The sequence below is a fragment of the Arachis stenosperma genome, chromosome 8 (assembly GCF_014773155.1).
Source record: "Arachis stenosperma cultivar V10309 chromosome 8, arast.V10309.gnm1.PFL2, whole genome shotgun sequence".
In the NCBI taxonomy this organism is placed as follows: Eukaryota; Viridiplantae; Streptophyta; class Magnoliopsida; order Fabales; family Fabaceae; genus Arachis; species Arachis stenosperma.
In genome coordinates this window covers 26,269,343-26,294,601 of record NC_080384.1, presented here as the reverse complement: position 1 = coordinate 26,294,601, position 25,259 = coordinate 26,269,343, and the positions used below count along the sequence as shown (strand labels likewise).

Here is a 25,259-nt window from a genome sequence, read left to right as displayed (position 1 = left end):
GTCTTGTTCATCTTCTCTGATCTTTCTTGTTTTTTCTTCTCATAATTCTTCTTATTTTACCCTCTTAACAATAATAAAAACATGAAAAAATCAAACAAAAAAGAAGAAAAGTATAATGCTACAAAATCACTTGATGGATTTGGATGTGTATTTATTCATGATTCAATTTTGTTTGTCTGCTTGTTTTTTAACACAATCATTAAATAATTTTGGTTCATTCTAAATTTAAATAAGATATACTTTGGTCTATGCTTGTTTTGAAACGAGTTTGTTTGTGTATCGTCGTCATTAAGTAATTTTGGTTCTTTCTGGATACAATTTCGATTCATTTATGAGTAAATTAAGGTGCACTTGGTCTCGTTATTCTGCACAATTCAAAACTCTTCCTCCTCTTTCTCCTTCTTTTCTTATTATAATTTCTTCTCTTCATTCCTTTTCACCCTTCTCCTCCATCATCATCATCATCATCATCATCATCATCATCATCATCATCATCATCATCATCATCATCATCATTGTCTTCTTCTTTTAATATGTGTCGTCGTTATCGTTATCGTCGTTATTGTTATCGTTATCATCAAATTTTTGGCATATTGATGATATTGTTTGATCCAAAATTGATTTATCATCATCATCATTATCATCATCATCATCATCATTGTCTTCTTCTTTTAATATGTGTCGTCGTTATCGTTATCGTCGTTATTGTTATCGTTATCATCGAATTTTTGGCATATTGATGATATTGTTTGATCCAAAATTGATTTAGATGTGTTTTTATTTAAAGCTGACTTGGTATATACTTGTTATGAAACACGTTTGTTTGTATATTGTCATCATTAAGTAATTTCGCTTCATTCAGAATTTAATTTTCGGTTTATTCTATATGTAATTTCAGTTTATTTCTGAGTGAATTTTTTATTATTCAATTTTATTTTTGTGCTTATTTTCAAACAGAATCATTAAATAATTTTTGTTCATTCTAGATTTAAATAAGGTGCACTTGGTCTATGTTTGTTTTGAAATAAGTTTATTTGTGTACCCTCATTATTAAGTAAATTCGGTTCATTCGGAATTTAATTTTTGGTTCATTCTAGATGTAGTTTTGGTTCATTTATGAGTGAATTAAAGTGCATTTAGACTCATTATTCTACAAAATTCAAAACTCTTCCTTCTCATCTTCTACTGCTGCTACTTCAATTCGTCTTTTTTTTTATTTTTTTTCTTTATCTTTTTTTTATTTTTTTATATTCTTCTTGTTTCACTCTCTTGAGAGGAATAAAACCAAAAAAAATAGAAGAAAAATCAAATAAAGAAGAAGAAGAAACACATAATGTTGCAAAATTACTAAGGAGAAGAGGAGGAAAAGAATGATATTGAGGAGAAAACATGCGAAGAAGAAGGAACACGAAGAAGAAGAAAAATGAAAAAAATGAGGAGGAGAAGGAGGAGGAATGCGAAGAAAAAGAAGAAGACGACGCCAATGATAATGTAAAGCTCCGCGCGTATAATCACGCTCTTTTAATGAGAGTAATTTTTATTGGTGTTAAGTCTATTTGATTAAATTTGGATTGACAATAATACTTAGATATATAACAGATCTGTATAATTAATATATATAAATATCCTAATATATATATCCTAAAATAATTGACGTTGAATCTTTGAAATGTAAATATACTTGTAATGATCTCTTTTTGAGTTACTATTTAAAGTGGTTCTTAAATTTGTAGTCGATCGAGTGTTAATGTTGTCTCTAAACTTAAAATTGTCCCAAATTTATTCTTGAATATATCAACATTCGTCCTGTGACGAAATGATGATGTGGTTGGATGGAGGCTACGTTAAAAATCACGCTAGCTTGGTAAAACGTCGCCTTTTTATTTTTGGCGCCCAAATAGAATATAAACGATATCGTTTAGAGTATTTTGAGAGCTTTAACATGTTAGAGTTAAAACCTCTCAAAATACTCTAAAAGAGGTCGTTTATGTTCTATTTGGGCGCAAAAAATAAAACGGTAGTATTTTACCAGTGCCGGTGGCATCTATCAAATAAATCACATTATTATTATTTCATTAGAAAGTATTTTAGAGATTACTATTATTATATAAGTTTATGAACAAATTTAGGACAGTTTAAAATTTAGAGACAACACTAAAGTCCGATTGCAAGTTGAGGAACTTTGAATATTAATTCATTTTTAATAAGACAAATCAAATTAATTTTAATATTAATGACACAATCATTAAATCGATATACATTTATTGTTATAATGAATAATTAATGGAATTAGAACTTTTCAAAAACGGACAAAATCAGAAATATTTTGGTAAGATAATATAGATGATGTGTTATTAATAGAGGTGAGCTATCGTACGGGTAACGGATATCAGATTACTTGTCCGAACTAACTAAATTGGTTCTAAAACTAACGGGTAATAATCGGATCTAATCCAAACCAAATTGATGATATTTATTAGTGATTGGTTCAGGTTTCACACTTCAAGAACCGATATCCGAACCAACCCGCAAATCCAATCATATATTAATCAATATATATATATATATATATATATATATATATATATATATATATATATATGTGATTTTTTCATTAGATAGAGATTATTCACTATTAATATGTTTAGATTTTAATGAATTTAATTTTTAATGTATTTGGTGTTTAACATATTTGGATTATTTTTATTGATGTTACATGTTTATTGTACTTGTTGAATTTTTAAGATAAAAATTTGGTTTTTTTAAGAATTTTAAAGTTATCGGGTACTCAATGACTCGAACTGAACCAATCCGTTCTTATTCGGTTTGGTTTGCTTCGGATACATGTACAAAAAAACACAAATTCGAAACAATTATATTTTGATAAGTTCGGTTATAATTTTATTATGAACCCAACCCAAACCGATCCGTGCTCACCCCTAGTTATTAATAATTGAAGAGTGTGTAACTAGCTTCATCTTTAATAATAATATATAAGAGAAATAAGATAAATAGAAAAAGAAAAAACATCGAAAAAGATAGAGAAAAAAGAAACCATTTCCTTTATTTTGAAAAAAAAATAATTTTAATTCAATTATAAAACAGTGTCATGCAATATATTTTAAATTGATAATGTTAAGGAAACAAAAAAAGTAGTCAGAATTTATCTTATTTACCATTCTTGACAATTAATAATATTAAATAAGACAAATTCTAACTATTTTATTTTAGTTAATTTTTTTGATAACCAAATATTTTTAATTTTAATTATAACATTATTAATTATTAATATATAATAAATGAATATTAAATGCAGTCACTCATCAATTAAATAAAAATGATATTTACATTGATTAAGTATATTATCAATAAATAAAATCATAAATTTCAGTTGACTAAAATCATCTCTATCCTCAACCACTTCTATAAATTAAATAAAAAAGTGCCTTGACAATTCTATAGTCACAATAGTATTTAGTAGCGACTATTTAATCTTATTCTCATCCTCAGACACATCTAATAGTTCTACACAAATAATTCTCATGATACAGAAAACAATGAAGAATCAAATTATGCCAACTTCTCTTATAATTTTGTTTGTTTTTCTCTCCTTTGTCTCTGGTATGTATTACAAGTAACGTAGCTGATCATTTGTTCATGATTCATCCTTGTCATGTGTTCTAAAAATAATTAATTAATAATAAATAATATTGTTTTATTGTTGCAGACGGTGGATTATTAGTAGAGGCACAACTATGGACATGTCACAAGCTAGAACCCTTTCCAAATTGCACTTTCGAAAGTTGTCGTTCATACTGTCGTTCGGTGTATTCAAGTCCCGTGTCGATTCCAAGAGGCTCTTGCAAAGATAACAACACACAATGCTTGTGTACTTACACACGGCTCGACCCTTGCCAGCCAGAAGATCATTTGATTTAATTTGCCATAATCATTATCATGCGTTTCGCGGCCCCTCATATATTATAAAAAAATTTTAAATTTATCTGTATATCAGTGTTTTAATAATTTTTATTCGTTGATTTTAATTATAAAAAATATATAATTAAAATCGATAATTAAAAATTATTGAAATATCGATGTAATGATATACTTAAAATTTTTTTATATTATAATAATAAATCCATAGTTCCATAGTTATATACATTACAACCTTGAATAATGAGAATTTAATAAAAAAGCATATGTAGATATATTTTAAAATATTTTATTTAAAGGTAATTATTAATAAATGGATGGATATTTTAATAAAAATATTATAATTATCTTCACATGAAAATTATTCATTTTAATAAGTAGATGAAGATTATAAGATTTAGTTTTAATACGTTATAAAAGCGTTATTATTGTCTAACAAAATTGTTAATTTTTAAAATTATTATTTTTTTTATAAATCATATTTTTAAAATGTGGTTAAATAATAAATATTTTTATAAAAAATATTTGTGAAATCTTTATTAAAGTAACTACTAAATAAAATTATTTCTTAAACTCATATGCGAATGTTGGATTTACATAATTCGACGTTTGCATTTTGAAGGTGATATCATACACAGAAACGATTATAAAGTCGTAGAAAATACTTTTTCTAATGACCTTTTTCATTGCTCTGTCCATCTGTGATAACGCACGCATGAACTTTGTCTAACCTTTCATAACTTCCAAAAAATCTTTCAAGTAGTTAGGAATAAATTAAATCTCTTCGATTTCATTTGCAACAAGGGCAACAACAAAAACAATGGTTTAGATATAATGATTTATGCCAAAAAACACAAACAGTTGGCACATGTATTTATTTTTTCGATAGGTTGCATTAAATGCAACAATATCTCTAAATATATCATAATCTAATTGATTACAGTTATGAAAAAAATACACCACAAATGATGGGAGTGGATCTTCTCGAAAAAATAATTGGATAATGTTTAGTGTCTAATCTAATCCTTTATTGTTTTCTCTCTCTTATTTAATTTTGATCTCACTTATAGAATTAAAAGTGAAAGATCACACTTTATTCTCTCAAGTGAATTTTCTATTCCAAAAGATCCATTTCCCCAAACAACCTATTTCGTTTGCTAAGTAACGCACAAAATAATGAATTCACCATTTTTATCTCGGCTTTAAATTGTAAGACGGAACATAAACATGACTCATAAAATTAAAAAAACTATAAACTATAAAAAATCTTCCAACAAAACATTGATTTCACAAATAATAAAATAAATTCTAAAAAAAAGAAATTACCCATAACTAATATAAACTATAATCAAAATAGTTATACACTTGCCGCTAGGTCAATATACATTTTAATTTAGCATTGGATCAGTCACATTCATAGTCGTTGAACTCAGATTATAGGAAGCTTTGGCATTAACATGTGTTGGACCATATTGTAAATATAAAGTTTTTAACATGCTCATGTATTATATAACACATTTTTTGGAAATTAATTTGGGTTGATTGAGTGGTTAGCTCACTCGTCTGCTTAAGCAAGTGTCGAGAATTCGAATCCCGTTTTATGCATATAGTAATTCATTGGCCAATAAAATTAATGTTAAAACTCATCCGATATATATCTACATTAAAATCAATCACCAAAACTAATATATTACTAATTATTAATAAATAATATATATTATTTAATTTATTTTTAATATATACTTTATATTCTAACATATATATTATACTAGTGGTTGATTTTAATAATTGATTTTAATGTATACCTAATATAATAGTTTGCATAATTTACGGTATCTATATACATAAATATTTGTGTTTAATTTTCATATATTACTAATGAAAGTTTACTTATATCAACATTTAATTAAGTGTTAACTTGTATAAAAAAATTTGTTATCTTTTATGCATAATATTATTCCGAAGAGGAACCATTTTTATCTATGTATAGTAATATAAATTACACATTTGTTAAAAAAGATTAAACTTTGGATATTTCCCTTGTTCAAAAAATTTTTCAGAAAGAGTAATTGGAAAATTATATAATTTTGTAAACGTTTTTTTTTTTTTTTTACTTTCTATTTTTGTCTAGCAGACAATTTTCTTTTGTCGATAAGAAGGCTTAGTACATGCCTTTTTACAATCTAATTACTATATATATTCGTTACAAAAAAATGGGCTGATGGGTTGGGCTTGAAAGGGTCCATCACTTGGCCCAACAATCAAAATAGGCGCAAAAAAATAGACGTTGTTTAAAAGGTGAGGGAGCGAGAGGGAACATTTCGCGCCAATTCTTATCGTAGTTAAGCACAGACACACACTGACACACACTCTCTCACGAAACCCTAGCTATAGCTCCAAGTTGCAGCAGCTTCATCCGTTCGTTTCATCCATGGCTGCAACTCCAATCAAGTCACTTCAATCTCCTTCAAAGCCCAATCTCAGATCCCAATCCAATTACAAACCATCACCCGCCATTACTCCACTCACTCCCCAATCCCTGCCAACTCCACGCAGATCCACGCGCCAACGGTCCCTCCACTTCAACTCCACCGAACCTGCCAAGTTTCGCCAATCCATTGATTACGCCGATGATTCCACCGAAGTGATAAAACGTAGAACTGGAACTGCGCGAAGTGCTTCGGTTGTTAAAGGTGGATCTGAAAAGAAGGCTGGTGAAGAAGTGAAGCAAAAAAATGCGAAAGCCAGGGATTTGGTTGAGATTCAGTTTGCTCCGGCATCGCCTGAGCAGTCGGAAACGAAGAAGAGGAAGATGGAGAGTGAGAGAAAGGTTGTTACCAGAGCCATGGCTGCTAAAAAGGGGAAATTAGAAAATGGAGATAAGGGTGGAAAAAAGGGTGGGAGGTTGACTAAGAGGCGCGTGTATTATAAGAAGGTGGTTTATGATGGAGGCGAGTTTGGAGTTGGTGACGATGTTTATGTGAAGAGGAGGGAAGATGCTAGCTCCGATGATGAAGATCCTGAAGCGGAGGAGTGCAGGCTGTGCTTTGATTCTGGAAGTGAGGTAATGATTGAGTGTGATGATTGTTTAGGTGGGTTTCACTTGAAGTGCTTGACGCCTCCATTGAAAGAGGTTCCTGAAGGGGATTGGGTATGTGGGTTCTGTGAGGATCGTAAGATGGGTAGGAAAGCTAGCTTTCCAAAGCCGCCGGAGGGCAAGAAACTAAGTAGGACGCTGAGGCAGAAGCTTCTTTCAAGTGATTTATGGGCTGCGCATATTCAAAGGTACATCTTATGTTGTGCAATTAAAGGAGCTTGTACTGTTTGCTTTTTTGTAGTGATGGTGATTGATATTGATTAGATGTTTTCCTTGATTTGTAAAATTGGTATTGGTGTGAGCAGTATATGGAAAGAAGTGGATGACAACTACTGGTGTCATGTGCGGTGGTATGTGATCCCAGAAGAGACTTCTGCTGGGCGACAACCTCATAACCTGAGCAGGGAACTGTATCAAACCAACGAATTTGCAGACATTGAGGTGCTATATTAGAACTTTTTTGGCTTTAACATTCAAATAGTACATTGCTAGCATGAATAAATTTCACTAGTTGATTTCTTCTATCAAGCTTCTTGAATTTATCATAACCTGCAGTAATTTACTCCATGGCTGCCTCTGAAGTTTAAGGTAGTAGAAATTCTCCTTTTGTTTATCATGATGTTTCTGTCTTAACTGCAGATGGAATCTATCCTTAGACATTGCTTTGTTATGACCCCGAAAGACTATGCCAAGGCTAGCAATGAGGGAGATGATATTTTCTTATGTGAATATGAATATGACATTCATTGGCACAGTTTCAAACGTCTTGCTGATATTGACAACGAAAAAGAGGTAATCATGTTAGAAGATCGGGAAAAAGAAATTCAAGCATCCTTTGTTCTCATTAAATAAGTTAATGCCAGTATTCATGGGCTTATACTTACATGGTAGGATGGCGAAGAGATTGACAGTGATGAAGATTGGAATGTTTCCAAGGAATCAGACTCTGATACAGATGATGATATTGTATATGAGGAGGAGAATTTAAAAAATACACGATCTCAACCATCAACAAGTCATCAGTTGGCAGCAGTATGTCCATTACTTTTAACTTTATATTTCTGCTTCGTTTGAGATTTATGATTTCCTAAAGAAAGATATGTTGAAATGATGCAGAATCAATACAAAGGACGGTTCATTGGACTTCAGAAGATAGGTACAAAACGAATTCCGGAGCATGTACGGTCTCACAAACAAACAGATCTCGAGAGAGTAAAGGCTTCACTATTGTTAGCATCATTGCCTAAATCGTTGCCATGTAGAAATAAGTATGTTGAAGTTTGAATTATTTTTGTTTTCGAGATTTTTTATCTCTCTCTCAAGTTACTAATCATGCATGCTTTTATATAGAGAAATGGAAGAGATAAATACATTCATTAAAGGTGCTATTTGTGATGATCAATGTCTGGGGCGTTGCCTCTATATTCATGGTGTTCCAGGGACTGGCAAGGTATTTTTTTCGTATGTTCTACAGCTATTGTTTATTTAGTCAAATAAGGCTTTAATTGGCTATTGTGGAGCAAACTTTTATTTTTTTGGTGTTAAATTTTGTTCATATGCAACTGCAGACAATGAGCGTTCTATCAGTAATGAGGAGTTTGAGATCTGAAGTTGATGCAGGAAACATCAAACCCTACTGTTTTGTGGAGATTAATGGTCTGAAGTTGGCTTCACCAGAGAATATCTATAGGGTAAGGTTAATGAAATCTACACTGTTTTTAGCTTTAGATGGACTATATTCCCGATTTATGTATAGCTCCAATATTCCTTCAGGTCATATATGAGGCATTAAATGGGCACAGGGTTAGCTGGAAAAAGGCTCTTCACTTTTTGCATGAGAGATTTGTTGAAGGGAAGAAGACTGGGGAAGATGCTGATCGGCCATGTATTTTGCTTATTGATGAGCTTGATCTTCTTGTAACCAGAAACCAGTCGGTAAATTCCAAATTTTATAACAAAAGGTTTTATTTGGATCATTATTCTTTAGTATACGAATCATATTATGATGAAGTTGCATTAATTACAGGTACTGTACAATATTCTTGACTGGCCTACTAAGGCACATTCCAAACTTATTGTGATAGGTAAGACCTATGGCATGCCATATTTTTTCAGTGTTATGATCTTCCAGTTTGGTTGGGGAAATTAAATAAGGGGAAAGCTGAAACAAGAATCCATATTATACATCCGCAATGGCTTTTTGTTTTCTACCCTAAAATATCTTAGGCTTGTGATAATCTGATGACTTCAGGGATAGCAAATACCATGGATCTTCCAGAGAAGTTACTTCCTCGCATATCGAGTCGAATGGGCATACAGAGGCTTTGCTTTGGCCCATATAATTATCAGCAGCTTCAAGAAATCATTTCAAGTCGCCTTAAAGGAATCGATATATTTGAAAAACAAGCAATAGAATTTGCTTCAAGAAAGGTTAGTCTCTGCTTCATTAAGATGAGTTTCCTCATATCTTGTTGTGCATAATAGACAGTTGTTTTGGCACAATAGGTCATTGTTTCACATCTATTTCAGGTTGCAGCAATCTCAGGAGATGCACGACGTGCCTTGGAGATATGCAGACGTGCAGCTGAAATAGCAGATTATCGTATAAAGAAGCTAACTGTGAATCCTGATTTTGTTGCGGCAGGTATATCAACGTGTCCTACGTATTTTACAAATAGGATTTTGCCTAGGTCTGCATGCTTTGTATTGATATACACATCTGTCATTGCTTCACCTTCCGCCTTAAATGCTAGAATATTTGGATTACGTAATTAACTTAAAAGTCTATAGGATCACCTATATGCATAAATTCCTTCTTACTCCTGCTGTGCTGCTTCTGCCTAGTAATCCCTTTTTGCATATTCTTTCTAGGAAAAGGACTTGTTGGTATGACTGACGTTGAAGCTGCCATTCAAGAAATGTTCCAGGCACCTCATATTCAAGTGAGTTAAAACTTCCAGTTTGCTGATTTATTTATTGATTCTGGAATTTTCGTTGTGTTTCGCAAACGACAGATGATGCCTTATGTTATTGTGAGATCATTGAGATGTATGGGCTAGTGGTGACTTAAATTACATATACAAAGTGTTGCTGATCTACGTCAGCTAGGTACTTTAGAAAACATGAGCTTTTTCCATAGAAGACGACTCTTTTTTACATGACTCTGGCTTAGAATTACAATGTGAACACCGTTTTAGTTAATCAACTGTGACTGGTAAATTTGTGGAACCACACCAGTCACATGTCATTCTAAAATAGGAAGTTGATGTTATCAATGGCAGTTCTGCGTGTGCATATTCTTCTGCAAAATCCATGATATAATTTCTAGGTAATAAGGCAGTTTTGTACATTCATTTACTTGGAGGAATGTTTCCAGCATTTCATTTCGGTCTTACACGGTATGTCATTCTTGTTGAAGGTGATAAAAAGCTGTTCCAGACTTAGCAAAATCTTCCTGACAGCTATGGTTCATGAACTTTATAAAACAGGAATGGGGGAAACCACTTTTGAAAAGGTTAGCTTCCAAAACTCATTGTTGTTTTACTCTCGTATACATTTAGGTCATACATAGAGCTTGGCAGCTTCACACATTAGTCCTTATTACATGAAGTTTACATCTTAGATTAAGTATTTGTCTATTTGATGCATGCATATTTGACAAAAACAATAAGATCTCTATCTGAGTTCATTCTACTAGAATTGCACTAGTAAGAAGCTAAGTTGTCTCCGTTTTGGTTTAGCTCCTTTCATCAGAGCTATCCCATGCAAAATTTGTAGATTTTCTCGTTAAAAAACTTATATTATGGAAACTGAAGGTTTAATGTAATTTATATTTCCATTCTTATATAATCTCTTCATATTTGACAATGCAGCTGGCGATGACGGTTTCGTGTCTTTGTACAAGCAACGGTGAAGTGTGTCCCGGATATGATGTTCTTCTGCAAGTTGGGTAAGATTTCTAATACATTCTCTGCATGAATTTGATATGGTGTGGCTATTGAGCTGAAATGGAGAAAATGCTGTCATGCCTAATACTTGAATGACACTAAAAAAATGCATGTGATCCGTGCCAATTCCATATAATTTAAAACTGAGACTTTTCTGTTCTAATTTGTTTGCAGCTGTAAGCTAGGCGAATGCAGGATTATTTTATGTGAAGCAGGTGCTAAGCACAGGCTGCAAAAATTGCAGCTCAATTTCCCAAGGTTAATTCTTAATATCTCTTGTCACAGTTGCTTCTATATAATAGAGTCTTTATATTTTAGAAACAAATATTGGGATTATGCTTAATATGACATAGACACATATGCTTCGTGTTGAATCTGTTCTTCTTATTTATTGCATTTACTTAATTACATTTGATTTGATCACAATAAGTTGATTGGTTTCATTTTACTTTGTGGCAGCGATGATGTAGCCTTTGCACTGAGAGACTGCAAGGATCTTCCTTGGCTGTCAAAGTATCTAAGTTAGGACTGAAAGTTACATTATGTTCTTCAGTTAGAACATTCTTGCCAAAGTGCCTCTGAAGTGCAAAGAAAAATTTTGCCCATATATTTTCGTTCAATTATTTTATTTTTCTGTAATTGTGAAAATTTCTAGTACTTGCAATTATTTAATCATCAGTTCCAACATCTTTTGTTCAGTTAAAAGACGGAACCGTTTTATTTTAGGTAGGGAAAGGGTTAGCCCATTTGTGTATGCCAGATTCAAGATCTTAGGGCCAGTAAATGAGTGAATCACTTGAATAGCATTTGTATAGTCTCATTTGTATAAACAGCAATTTAAATACAAGCCGATTATATATAGTAGCAGAAAATGTGCCCAACTTCTACGTGTAATTTAAAAAGTTTACGTGTTATCATTGCTGGCAGATCATTGACATTAGGCACAGACGTAGCTGACGTGTCTGAGTAATAATTAAGAATCATAATAAATGAGTGAATATATATTATTTTTTAAAAACGTTAAAAATATAAAATTTATTTATTTTTATTTAAAAATCAGGAAGATAATTAAAAAGATAAGTTAAAATTCTTAATATTTTAAAAAAGTAAAACTAACCATTTTACAACAGTCACACTCGATTTCTCCTAACAATGCAATTGAATTCGTAAAGTTAAAGGGATTGGAAAACTTAAGTTACTTTGACGAATAGATCCAACTTTCTGAGTGTTTTTAATATCATAGAAACTTTTACTATATCTAAATTTGGCATTAAAGTAGGATTCTTCAACTACATGGCGCTACACTAAAGTTAATAAAATGCTCAATATCATGTATTTTAGACTCAACATATATTTCATGCAGGAGAAAATTCACGTGAGTCCCTTAGCTTAGCTACAAGGCCAGTTGAATATTATATGATTGCACATGTTACTTCCTTAATTTGTTATTAATCTTATTAGCAACGACATTTCTGGCTACTTAACCGCTCCTAAAATTCCACCCTCTCACTCTTTATCTCTTATTGTCTTTCTAATTTGTTTTCTTCTTCTCATATTCTCCGCTCATCTTTTTGCCTTGCAAGCATGGCGTTCCCAGCAGCAGTTTTTATTCTTCCTGCAGGCACTCTTTTCATTCTCTCAGGCCTTATTGTTAACGCAATTCAGGTAACTAATTAAGATCCAATCTGCAAATCGCCTTGTTATATATCCTTTCGCTTTTTTGAATGGATTAACTGATTGTTGTATTTTTCCATTTTGCGTTTATGCACATTGTAATTGTTACTTCATCAATGTTGCATGGTAGAATGATATTATGCAACTACATTTATATATGGTTTAAATTTGAAGATCGTAACATATTTTGAATGCAAGGAAGAGGATCATGTTCAGAAGCAACTATGCATGATTATGTTAGAAATGGAAGTTGTAGACGTAGATCTGGTTTCTTTTTTCTTACAAAGCTTCTTATAAGGCACATTTTCTGTTGTTTTGGAATGTTTCATATTAACTGAATAACAGTATACTTCACATCATTCCTGATTTATTTTGAATTTAATTTTCAAATTGTCATTTTTTAGTTTTATGTTTTATTAGTTCATTTGACATATCGTAGTAAATATCCATTTTCGCAGATTGTCGTCTTTATCCTTTTTCGCCCAATATCAAGAAATTTATTCAGAAGAATAAACAATATGCTTACTCAATCACTATGGTTGGAGCTCATATTTCTCATTGATTGGTGGGGAGCCATTAAGGTGTTTGCTTATTATCTTATTCTAAAAACTTTCACCAATATTAATGCATGTACCTTACTCTACAACATCGTTTAAGAACATCTATTACCACTCAATTTTATTTACAATGCTTAAAGTTACACAAAAAATATACAATAAGGGGTTGTATTATAAAGTACTACTCAAATTATTTTTATATTATCCACACTACAATCTAACAAGATGAATTTTCTTATTTGAAGATTGAACTGCACATGGATTCCGAATCTCGTCAATTAATGGGTAGGTTGACAGCAACTTTGTTGGTTAAGTTCTTATAAATAGTAATTATGTACTCTCTGCATTCTGCTGCTGAAAATGTAGTTCTCACAACTCTGCATTATTATCTGAGAAAAAAATTTAGGTAAAGAAAATGCTCTTTTGCTGTGCAACCACAGGAGTGACATTGATTGGCTCATTGGATTCGCCTTAGCTCAGGTAGATATTATCTAAATCAATGGCTCATGAGCACATTATTTTTGCAGTATTTCTTGGTTCAACATGTTTCCTTCTTTTATATATCTGAAAGTAGAAATGTTTTTGTGTCTCCTTTTCTTTGTACTCATTAGGTAAGTATTACTCCATCACTATAGAATGATGAGTGCAGAAAAAGTTATAAGAAAATTGAATCATTTTATCGATGCTCGTTTGAAAGTTTTTTTCTTGATTTTTTGACAGCGCTCGGGCTGCCTTGGCAGCTCTCTAGCCATTATGAAGAAAGAACTCAAGTACCTTCCTGTGAGTTTCTGTAATTCCCTCTTCATTTGTTACTCTATATTATTAGAGAGTTATATTAAGGCTTTTTTGTTTATACTTTTGATGAACTTGTTATCATTGTCATCATTATGGTTAATTGCTAATTCTTATTTTGGCAGTTCTTGCTTGATGATTAGTTTAAGACTTCTGCATGCTGAAATTACCCAATTTATTAACAGTCCTTAGAAATGGTTCTTCGCTTGTATATGTTAGAAAAATAAGAGAGAGTAATAGAGAAAGTATTTGTGTCTATTTAAGTTGTCTAAAATGATGCAATGTAAAAGGGTATTTATAGGTGTTACGAGAATCGAAATAATAAAGATGTAATATCCTTAATAAATATTCAGATATATTAAATAATTCTGATGAAAGTTAATTGATCCTAATATATTCTAACAGTATATATTCTTGCATGAAGGAAAGCTTGACAGTTCTGGAAGTTGACTTCATCATGACTTAGCCATTGCCTGTTGTCTGTTGATATAAATTGGTTCTACTAAGTTAATGTGTGATAGCAAATTGAACTTAGTTGATATGAAGATCAATTAGTAATTTGGTGCATCTATTTATGCAGGTTATAGGTTGGTCAATGTGGTTTTGTGATTACATATTTCTAGAAAGAGAATGGGCAAAAGATGAAAGAACACTCAGTGTACATATAAAATTCTCCTAATCTATCTATATATATATATATATATATATATATATATATATATATATATGTAATCAGCAAATTAATTTTACTTATATATATCACTTCTGGCATTGCAGTCAGGTCTTAAGCAGTTAGAGAATTCCCCACTACCGTTTTGGCTGGCTCTTTTTGTCGAAGGAACTCGTTTCACACCGGATAAGCTTCTAGCAGCTCAAGCATTTGCTGCTTCAAGAGGCCTACCTATACCTAAAAATGTTTTGATTCCCCGTACTAAGGTGAATATTATGTTTTTTTACAATCTATTTTCCTGTAAGGGCAAGTCTAGGGAAAAAAAAAACGATTATCAGGAGACATTATTTCATATTTAATGTTTTAAAAAGCTTATAGAAACATGATATGAGGAGATGACTACTTAAATAACTGATGTTACTAATTGGCAACAGTAACATGAGATCTTAATTGTATTGATGATAATATTTTTCTGCAGGGTATTGTCTGTGTAGTAGAAAATATTCGGAGTTTCACTCCAGCTATTTATGATTGCACTTATTCAGTTAAAAAAGGTGATACTCCTCCAACAATGTTGAGATTGTTTAAAGGTCAATCTTCTTCGGTAAGACAACTAAACTAGACAAATTAATCATTTGTACTATCATGCTATTAATAGATGTGATTACTGTTAACATGCCACAACTTTACATATTAGACAGAAGATAGAGTTAAAACTCCTCTGCATTTTTACAGGTGAAACTTCAAATACAACGACTCAAAATGGAGGATCTGCCACATACGCCTAATGAAATTGCAGAATGGTGCAAAGACCTATTTATATCCAAGGTATTACTATTACAAATTACTAAGTAATGCATAACAGCTTATCTAATGAAAAATTCATGAGTAACATATATAGTTTTCTAACATGACATGTAAACATTGTGTTCTTTAAGAATGCAATGAATTCATACATGCTTTATTTGAAAGGCTTGTATACTATGGTAAAGACCATGAATATTTTTGTAAATTTACCATACAGGATGCTATGTTGGAGAGATATAACACTACGGATGTTTTCAGTGATGCAGAACTTCAAGACCTGGGTCGGTCTAAGAAATCTATTTTTGTAAGTGTAGATAACTGTATTTAGATATTTGAATAGCTTTTCATCTTGGTACTTAAATTTGAAGATTTATTAGGTTGTGCTTTGTTGGACTTGTCTCCTTGGGTTCCTACTTTACGAGTTCTTCAAGTCGACCAAACTGTTGTCCACGTGGGAAGGGATCTTATGCACAGTGCTATTCTTTGTAGTAGTCACACTTGTTATGGAACTTCTCATTCATTCAACTCAATCTGAACGTTCTACGCGCATGAATTTGCCTACACAAGATCCTCTGAGGCAGAAGCTTCTTCAGTGATGAACAAATATGATTCAGCAGCAACAATAGATAATGTTTATATCATTCTTTCTTATTATGCATGTAGATTACATATTTCTCCTTCCATTTTTCTGTGCAGTCATTTATTTCCAAGAAATTTTTGCTTAGTTCTTATTATTTTATCTATTCTTTGGTCTACTTGGCCGCCAAAATTGAAACTTCAAATTCTCATCATGACCACAAGTCATGGCTTACTATAGTCTTATTTATTTATTATTTTTTAAATACTCTAGCACGGAAAATTTCATATTGCAACTTGAGACGTGTCGTTTAAGAAGATGATTCTGTGGGGATATATCTCATACATAGTAATAGGACTAATTTGGCTGCGTGTGCAATGAAAGTGACAAGTGGTGGCTTAACGATGCTTTTGGCTCACGTCGATATCCAAAAGATGAAACTAAAAGAATCCAATGCATAGTGGAAAGGTGGATAATAGTGTAGTATTTACCTCATGCATCTTCCTAATCTACCTTACCAAAATGAGCAAAAGTTGAATGGTTTTATAAATATAATCAATCATATGTAGTTGATTGTTTTTTTTTTTTTACCGAAAATAAGAGATTCGAACCTACAACTTTTTAATTAAGTATAGAAAAATTATACCATTTAAACTATTACTTATTGACATATGTAATTGATTGTTGGAATATGCAAACATATACACATATGATGTCACTGAATGCTGATTACATGTAATTTTTTTCCTTACCCAAGTGTTTGGGTCAATATTGGAAACATCAAATGTTTACTTTTAAAGGAAGTTTTTTAAATTGATAATTTTTATTTTAAAATACAAAAATGTATGCGCACAAAAAAAAAACTAAATTAATTATTATTTATTTATATATAAATATATATATTATTTAACTCATTTTTAACATATATTTTATATTAATAATTAATTTAGTGAATAATTTTGTGTACAATAAATTAAAATGTTATTTGCCTTTTAAAATTTTAAAATATTTATTTATTATTATAACTCTTTTTTATTGATTATTGAATAGATTTACTTAAAGAGTCTCTTAAAAATACTTTTATACCATTACTCTAAATCTCTAATAGATATAGATAATATGCCATGTGCTGCTGAGTCATATACTTCTCTTTTATCCTATTATTTTAATTTTAATTAGTTTACCCTGGCTGTGGTCTTATCATGCCATGCGACAAACATGTTTGGTCGGACTAAGAAGGAGATACCATTTTTTTTTTCTGAAATCTGAGTCGGTTCGTTTGGTTTGGGAGAAAGACGTTTCGAGTTCCGATCACAATTATTAATATTTAATTTTATAATTATTATTGTTTTTACATCTGAAATCATCATAGTCATAACTCATAAGAGTCATCAAATCTTAATCATAATTCAGAATCATAATAAGAATCCTCAGCTGAAGTTGCAGCAGCTCCAAACATGGGGTCACTCAAGAACGACGAAAATCCTCAGCTTCAACCATCGAAGGTGTCTTACGAACCTCTTCTCTACGTTAACGGAGTTCGAAGAGTGTTACCTGATGGATTAGCTCATTTCACCCTTCTTGAGTATCTCAGAGGTATCGCTCCCCATTTTCTCTCCAATTCAACCTAATTTGTTATTGTTTCACTTCACATGCTCAATTAACAAACCTTATTGCATTAATTTTTTAAATATCTGCATTTTGAGTTCATTTATTAGTTCATGGCAATGAAACAGGAATTCTCCTTAGTGCTGAATAAATGTTTCTGCTTATTCGATTGATTCTATAGGTGCTGTAGTTTTGGTTAGTCCATTTGAATTTTCTTCTGTATGAAGCAAAACTAATTATGGGACATTCTACCTTCTTTGGTGCAAAAGGTATAGGCCTCACTGGAACTAAACTAGGATGTGGTGAGGGTGGTTGTGGAGCTTGCACGGTTATGGTTTCTTCTTATGATGAAAAATCGAGGAAATGCTTGTAAGTGTTTCTTCTTTCGCGCCGGTGCTGGTTTCTGGCTTCTGGCTTTTGGCTTTGTTCGTGTATCTTAACAGCAAACTTACCATTTCAGTTTGAAAATGTTCTTCCAGACACTATGCTATCAATGCTTGCTTAGCTCCTCTATATTCTGTAGAAGGAATGCATGTGATTACAGTGGAAGGATTGGGAAGCTGCAAGAGAGGTTTGCATCCTGTCCAGGTCATACATACTTTTGAGTATCCCTTTGTTTTGTTTCTTGCGATGTGCACAGGGCTTAATCTAAGAGCTTTCCTCTTGTTTGTAAATTTAGCTTATACATTTGTGCTTTGAACATGAAATCTCTTCAGGAATCAATGGCACAAGCTCATGGTTCACAATGCGGATTTTGTACACCTGGTTTTGTTATGTCCATGTATGCATTATTGCGGTCAAGTCAAACCCCGCCTAGTGAAGAGCAAATCGAAGAATGTCTTGCTGGAAATTTATGCCGGTGCACTGGTTACCGACCAATAGTTGATGCATTCCGTGTCTTTGCCAAAACTAATGATTTGTTATATACTGCGATTTCTTCTGTGAGCCCTGAAGAAGCTAAGTCTATTTGCCCTTCAACTGGAAAGCCCTGCTCTTGCAATTCAAACAATGTGAATGATAAATGTGTAGTGGGTGATAATAGATATAAAGCTACTTCCTATGATGAATTAGATGGGACCAAATATACAGAAAAGGAACTTATTTTTCCACCTGAGCTCCTGTTAAGGACAGCAACCCCTTTGAGTTTGACTGGATTTGGTGGGTTAATGTGGTATAGGCCTTTAACACTTCAACATTTATTGGATTTAAAAGTCAAATATCCTGATGCTAAGTTGATAGTTGGTAATACTGAGGTAGGAATTGAGATGAGACTGAAGAGACTACAGTATCGGGTTCTGGTGTCTGTAACACATGTGCCAGAACTAAATGTTTTGAATGTAAAGGATGATGGGTTAGAGATAGGTGCTGCAGTAAGGCTATCTGATCTCTTGAGTGTTTTAAGAAAGGTTGTAACTGAGCGAGATGTTCATGAAACATCATCTTGTAGGGCCTTAATTGAGCAACTGAAATGGTTTGCTGGAACACAAATAAGAAATGCTGCATCAATTGGGGGCAACATATGTACTGCGAGTCCAATATCAGACTTAAATCCTCTCTGGATGGCAGTTGGAGCAAAGTTTCGAATTATTGATTCCGAAGGAAACAGCAGGACAACATTGGCTGAAAATTTCTTCTTGGGATATCGTAAGGTGGATTTGGCAAGCAGTGAAATCTTGCTGTCAGTATTCCTACCGTGGAATAAGAGATTCGAATATGTGAAGGAATTTAAACAGTCTCATAGAAGGGATGATGATATTGCAATTGTAAATGCGGGTATGCGCATTCATCTACAAGAAACTAGCGAAAGCTGGGTGGTTGCTGATGCATCAATTGCTTATGGTGGGGTGGCGCCATGTTCACTTTCTGCTAAAAAAACTAAGGACTTTCTCATTGGGAAGGTTTGGGATCAAAATCTATTACAAGATGCATTGAAAGTCCTACAAAATGATATAATACTAAAAGAGGATGCTCCTGGCGGAATGGTTGAGTTCCGGAAATCTTTGACTCTAAGTTTCTTTTTTAAATTTTTTCTATGGGTGTCTCATCAACTGGATGGTGTGAAAGAGTCGATACCGGCATCTCATCTGTCTGCCATGCAGCCAGTCCACCGCCCAACAATTACAGGATCTCAGGACTATGAAATCATGAAACATGGGACATCCGTGGGTTCTCCTGAGGTTCATCTATCTGCAAAACTTCAGGTTAGTTGAACTTACATGGTAAAATGACAGGCCAAATTTATATAGATTATGCTTTCTTCCATAGATTAGTTGTGAAGTGTTATGATTGGTCAAGCATGCTTGCATCTTCATTCATCCTGTTCCTGTAGCTCTTTATGTTTCAGACACATGACCTCATGAAGTACTTGTTTTATAAATTGTAGTGATCTCTAAAAAGTCACTCTATAAAACATCAGAAAATAAGTTGTAACAAAATTCTTTTTGTTGAATATTTGTTCTATATTGAGTTTATTTTAGGGTTTAAAAGAGAAGCTTCCTATCATGCAAATCTTTCCTAAATATATTGCCTGTACATATAGTGCTTTTATTATGTTTGGTTTATTTCTTCTCTTTAGGCAAATCATGTCTTCTACTTATCAGTAGAATGCTTGATGACATGTTTAACATAATGTATACTCAGGTTACAGGAGAAGCAGAATATGCTGACGACATACAATTGCCTCTGAATGGATTGCATGCAGCCTTAGTTTTGAGTAGAAAACCCCATGCCCGGATACTTTCAATTGATGGTTCAGAGGCCATGTCTTCACCTGGATTTGTGGGTTTGTTTCTGGCCAAAGATGTACCAGCTGATAATAAAATTGGGCCTGTTGTTTATGATGAGGAGCTTTTTGCCACAGATTATGTAACCTGTGTGGGTCAGGTATATAACTTATTGAATAATATCTAACTTTTGACTAGTTTATTATAAGTTGAGCTTGAAGAGTCAAAGGGAAAGGAACTCTCCTGCTTCCTTCTTATAGTGTGCTTAGTCTGGAATATTTTCTACACCATAGCTTAGGGTCTAGCCATACAACAAATATCTCCTTTAAAATCTCACTTAAAATCGATATGAATTGACCACTTCTATGTGCTTTCCCCTTCCCAATCAATAATCATACTAGGATGCTCATTCATCTACCTGTTGATGGTAACTTTTCAATGTTCTACCAGATCTTGGTGTCAGTGGCTGGCCCTTTATTGTGAAATATTTAGTCTTCGGTTAGCCTTTTACATTATTAGTCTGTGGAATTGATAAAAATTTTCCAGGTTATTGGAGTAGTGGTGGCCGATACACATGAAAATGCAAAGACAGCAGCAAGAAAAGTTAATGTCAAGTATGAAGATCTACCAGCCATCCTGTCAATAAAAGAGGCCATCAATGCTGGAAGTTTTCACCCCAATACAGAGAAGTGTTTGATTAAAGGTGATGTAGATCAATGTTTTCAGTCAGGTCAGTGTGACAGAATAATTGAAGGGGAAGTTCACATTGGAGGTCAGGAACACTTCTATCTTGAGCCACATAGCAGTTTGGTGTGGACATTGGATGGTGGAAATGAAGTTCATATGATATCATCTACTCAGGTAAGTCATACATTTTTTTGACTTAGCCTGAAGTTTGAAATGTTTATTTTTTGGAAGCCCCAATTTGTATGGAATATTTAGCTTTTTTTGATATATCAAATTCTTTTTGGAAAAATTCGGGAATATATGACCGGACAAGTGATCTTATATATTTAAGTGTTCAGAACTGCTGATCAGTATATATTGATGATAAGAGATTCAAACACTGGAAGGAAAATGGATGGAAAATGGTTGATAATCTATTTATGGTTCTTCTGTTACAAAAATGATCGTGGGAGCTGGTGTTTTCTTCACTTTTGGTCTTTTTCCCTTTTCTGTTGTGATAAACCTAGAGTTTTACAATAAAGTTTTTGTTGTTATCATATCTTCATGGGAATAAGCTTCAACTAAGTATCGTGAATGGTGTTGACTTGTGTTACCTGTAATGTATGGCTTGAACTTTGAAAGAAGCAACTGAGTTGTGAAAATAACATTGTGTTATTGCTAGGGACGGATCCAATCCAGGTTAATATGCCCCTGTCAAGAGTTTAATTTAATCTTTTTACATTTATATTCTTATGTGACTTTTTCCCATTATTGATTGAGTGATCCCACACTAAAGGAAAATTTAAACTAAACTCTTAAGTCTTAAGTATAACTATATAAAAGTACTTCTTGTAGTTATGTATTATCTTTGCGACATAAATTTTCTGGTTTGGTCATCGGTTATTGCAGGCCCCTCAGAAGCACCAGAAATATGTTTCTCATGTTCTTGGTCTCCCCATGTCAAAGGTAGTGTGCAAAACAAAGCGAATTGGTGGTGGATTTGGGGGGAAGGAGACAAGGTCAGCCTTTATTGCTGCTGCAGCTTCAGTTCCATCATATCTGTTAAATCGGCCTGTGAAGCTCACACTTGACCGAGATGTTGACATGATGATAACTGGGCAACGCCATAGTTTTCTTGGGAAGTACAAGGTATTGCTAATATCAAATACGTTGGTAAAACTAGTGTGCTTCTTTGAATGTCAAAATGTTGCTGTAAATTTTTTCTTTCTCTCTCTTTAAGATGTATTTTAGGCAGAAAATGACTATGAACTGTTGTATTAAGTACTTTTGATTGCTTCTATCTGGCTTAAATTCTGAGAGAGATCACTGGTTCTTCTGCTTTTAATGTGGTTGAATAGTCAATTAGAGATATTATCTGATTTAGGTCGGATTTACAAATGAAGGGAGGGTACTCGCATTGGATCTTGAAATTTATAACAATGGCGGAAATTCACTGGATCTGTCACTTGCTATCCTTGAACGTGCTATGTTTCATTCAGATAATGTGTATGATATACCAAATGTGAGGATAGTTGGAAAGGTCTGCTTCACTAATTTCCCTAGTCACACTGCTTTCCGTGGATTCGGTGGTCCGCAAGGCATGCTTATCACTGAAAACTGGATTCATAGGATTGCTGCTGAACTCAAGATGAGCCCAGAAGAGATAAAGGTAAGATATAAGATTTTGGTTTATTCTCTAAGAGGTTTGTGCATTCCTCATTTCCTCACTTGATGTTGGATTTTTACTGTCAATTTACTAAATAAGTTTCTTTCCAGGAAATTAATTTTCAGCAAGCAGGATATATTTCGCATTATGGCCAGCAACTTGAGCACTGCACACTACACCAGCTGTGGAATGAACTCAAGTTATCCTGTGACTTTGTGAAGGCACGTGAACAAGTTGACTTATTCAACAGTCATAACCGCTGGAAGAAGCGTGGCATTGCTATGGTTCCAACTAAGTTTGGTATATCCTTTACAACAAAGCTTATGAACCAGGTAATTACCATCTACAATCATGGTCTGCTTTATAGATTTCTTGGTTAGTAATTTTTCTTTTTTGTGGTTCTCTACTGCCTTTCTTCAAAACTTTTTTTTCCTTTTAGAATTGCATTATCAAATTAGTGATGATTAAATTAATATGTTGTTAATTACTATAGGCAGGTGCTCTGGTTCATGTTTATACAGATGGAACTGTTTTAGTTACCCATGGGGGTGTAGAAATGGGGCAAGGTTTGCATACAAAAGTTGCTCAGATTGCTGCATCAGCTTTCAACATCCCCCTAAGTTCTGTCTTTATATCAGAGACAAGTACTGACAAGGTAACAAGTTACTCTATTTGAGGGTTAACTAATTTCAGAGGATAGCAACTAAAGATCCTGGCAAACTTGTGTAGATTTTCTGCAACTTTTCTGTTGATAAACATGTTGGATATAATATCCTGAAGTTCTTTTGTTGGTTCATTTGGATTATTCATTCTTGTGTCTTGACGTGTTGTTTCTGATTCTACTCATGCTTGCTACAACATCAGGTTCCTAATTCTTCTCCAACAGCAGCTTCTGCGAGTTCTGATATGTATGGAGCAGCGGTTTTAGATGCATGTGAGCAGATAAAGGCACGCATGGAACCAATTGCTTCACGGAACAACTTCAACTCATTTGCTGAGGTACAGATTTTGCTTCAGCAAAATTCATTCAGAATAAATGATTAAGTACATTGTGTTTTTTGTGGAAATTTTATTTTTGCATAAATTTTATGTCAATGCTTGTGTTAGAAAGTGCATGAGGAATTAATAAACGCATGAGGAATTAATAAACCATTGAGACTGTTTAACATTTCTAATAAACAAAATAAATATTTCACAAGATCCTATTGAAATTGTTTAAAACTTCTAACAAATATTCAGAATCCTTCTAAATATGTATTCTGTATAGGTATTGTCAACAATTATTGTACTGTTACAAGGTGGCTTGTGCTTGAAAGATTTCTAAACATTTTTATGTTTTTATTGTTTTCAGCTAGCTGTTGCGTGCTATATAGAGCGAATAGACCTTTCTGCCCATGGATTTTATATTACACCTGATATTGGCTTTGATTGGAAGATGGGTAAAGGAAAACCTTTTAGGTATTTCACTTATGGGGCTGCATTTTCTGAGGTGGAAATTGACACCTTGACTGGAGATTTTCACACTAGAGTGGCAAATATAATTATGGATCTAGGTTTCTCTCTGAACCCAGCACTAGATGTTGGTCAGGTACTCGTCTTCTGCAGTTGGTTTTATTATTTCTATACTTAATTTTCATAATAAAGAAGAATGTTTGATAAAGATACATTCCTTACACTTGCAACTTCCTGACTTTTCTTCTATGTTCTTCAAAAATGAAAATCCTATTTGATATGTTTTCAATTCTATATACATACATATGTTGTTCATCAGATTTCTTTTCGCAGATTGAAGGAGCTTTTATTCAAGGTTTGGGTTGGTTAGCTTTAGAAGAACTCAAATGGGGAGATGCAGCACATAAATGGATTCCCCCTGGTTGTCTTTACACATGTGGACCTGGAGCTTACAAAATTCCTTCTATCAATGATGTTCCTTTGAAATTCAATGTCTCACTTCTAAAGGTGTGTTCTTGATTCCTGAAATTCAATGATGTTCCCCATATTGCCTTTACACATAATACGTGCCAATATCTTAACTGTTACTGAAGACATCTTCATATTAGTAGCCACAAAAAAAATTGAAAGTAACTCTACAGTTGCTTATTTTGTTCATTGTTATGTGTGGTAACTGGTAGGGTCATCCAAATGTGAAGGCCATCCACTCATCTAAAGCCGTTGGCGAGCCGCCGTTTTTCCTAGCATCGGCAGTGTTCTTCGCCATCAAGGACGCCATCAGAGCTGCAAGACTTGAAGTGGGATGCGGTGATTGGTTTCCTCTTGATAATCCAGCAACTCCTGAGAGAATTCGAATGGCTTGTTTAGATGACATTACATCCTCACTTATTAACTCAGATTTCCATCCTAAACTTAGTGTTTGACACTGCACTTATTCGCTTGTTCATTTTCTTATTCAACAGCATGTCAACATACAAAGAATGGAGCAGGAAATATATATGTACGCTTAATTTGTTACATTAAATAAATGCCACATTTGAGATCTTCAAAGTTATATCATGGGCTCAAATCAAAGTATATCTCAACT

The 25,259-nt window shown here is 33.1% G+C and overlaps 3 protein-coding genes and 1 non-coding gene across 5 annotated transcripts; all 4 read left to right on the top strand.

Annotated features, from left to right (window-relative positions):
• The first annotated feature begins 6,291 nt into the window (after positions 1–6,291).
• LOC130945816 (origin of replication complex subunit 1A-like) lies at positions 6,292–11,786 on the top strand. The gene is made up of 16 exons (XM_057874512.1): positions 6,292–7,221; positions 7,339–7,474; positions 7,673–7,825; positions 7,925–8,065; positions 8,150–8,301; positions 8,384–8,483; positions 8,602–8,724; positions 8,807–8,968; positions 9,060–9,117; positions 9,285–9,463; positions 9,563–9,677; positions 9,905–9,975; positions 10,452–10,547; positions 10,906–10,982; positions 11,155–11,238; positions 11,440–11,786. The coding sequence occupies exons 1-16, from the start codon at positions 6,368–6,370 to the stop codon at positions 11,504–11,506; spliced, it is 2,568 nt and encodes an 855-aa protein (XP_057730495.1). The 5' UTR covers positions 6,292–6,367; the 3' UTR covers positions 11,507–11,786.
• On the top strand, positions 7,733–7,810 carry LOC130947152 (small nucleolar RNA snoR28). The gene has a single exon (XR_009072561.1). It is a non-coding gene; the product is annotated as a small nucleolar RNA snoR28 (small nucleolar RNA).
• Positions 11,787–12,564: 778 nt separating the features above from the next.
• On the top strand, positions 12,565–16,076 carry LOC130946569 (1-acyl-sn-glycerol-3-phosphate acyltransferase 3-like). Its single transcript, XM_057875345.1, has 11 exons — positions 12,565–12,645; positions 13,113–13,235; positions 13,457–13,496; positions 13,618–13,691; positions 13,932–13,991; positions 14,584–14,661; positions 14,781–14,939; positions 15,152–15,277; positions 15,409–15,501; positions 15,698–15,784; positions 15,858–16,076. The coding sequence occupies exons 1-11, from the start codon at positions 12,565–12,567 to the stop codon at positions 16,074–16,076; spliced, it is 1,140 nt and encodes a 379-aa protein (XP_057731328.1).
• Positions 16,077–17,280: 1,204 nt separating this feature from the next.
• Positions 17,281–25,216, top strand: LOC130945037 (xanthine dehydrogenase 1-like). Of its 2 annotated transcripts, XM_057873688.1 has the most exons (14): positions 17,281–17,653; positions 17,935–18,034; positions 18,145–18,253; positions 18,382–19,866; positions 20,306–20,548; positions 20,935–21,249; positions 21,964–22,203; positions 22,439–22,723; positions 22,831–23,052; positions 23,214–23,375; positions 23,585–23,719; positions 24,072–24,308; positions 24,506–24,679; positions 24,853–25,216. In XM_057873688.1, the coding sequence occupies exons 1-14, from the start codon at positions 17,515–17,517 to the stop codon at positions 25,093–25,095; spliced, it is 4,089 nt and encodes a 1,362-aa protein (XP_057729671.1). In that variant the 5' UTR covers positions 17,281–17,514; the 3' UTR covers positions 25,096–25,216. The 2 variants fall into 2 exon arrangements, with proteins under 2 accessions (XP_057729671.1, XP_057729672.1); XM_057873689.1 differs by lacking the exon at positions 17,281–17,653 and having other exon boundaries at positions 18,126–18,253.
• The last annotated feature ends 43 nt before the right edge of the window (positions 25,217–25,259 follow it).

Bases quoted from the DNA above. Each gene is read 5' to 3' on its own strand.
- LOC130946569 (XM_057875345.1), top strand. From the start codon at position 12,565: ATGGCGTTCCCAGCAGCAGTTTTTATTCTTCCTGCAGGCACTCTTTTC. The intron at 13,497-13,617 runs GTAGGTTGACAG...AAAAAAATTTAG, and splicing joins CGAATCTCGTCAATTAATGG to GTAAAGAAAATGCTCTTTTG. The intron at 15,502-15,697 runs GTATTACTATTA...TTTACCATACAG, and splicing joins AAGACCTATTTATATCCAAG to GATGCTATGTTGGAGAGATA.
- LOC130945816 (XM_057874512.1), top strand. From the start codon at position 6,368: ATGGCTGCAACTCCAATCAAGTCACTTCAATCTCCTTCAAAGCCCAAT. The intron at 7,475-7,672 runs GTGCTATATTAG...TCTTAACTGCAG, and splicing joins ACGAATTTGCAGACATTGAG to ATGGAATCTATCCTTAGACA. The intron at 7,826-7,924 runs GTAATCATGTTA...CTTACATGGTAG, and splicing joins ATATTGACAACGAAAAAGAG to GATGGCGAAGAGATTGACAG.
- LOC130945037 (XM_057873688.1), top strand. From the start codon at position 17,515: ATGGGGTCACTCAAGAACGACGAAAATCCTCAGCTTCAACCATCGAAG. The intron at 18,254-18,381 runs GTCATACATACT...AAATCTCTTCAG, and splicing joins GAGGTTTGCATCCTGTCCAG to GAATCAATGGCACAAGCTCA. The intron at 23,720-24,071 runs GTACAGATTTTG...TATTGTTTTCAG, and splicing joins ACTTCAACTCATTTGCTGAG to CTAGCTGTTGCGTGCTATAT.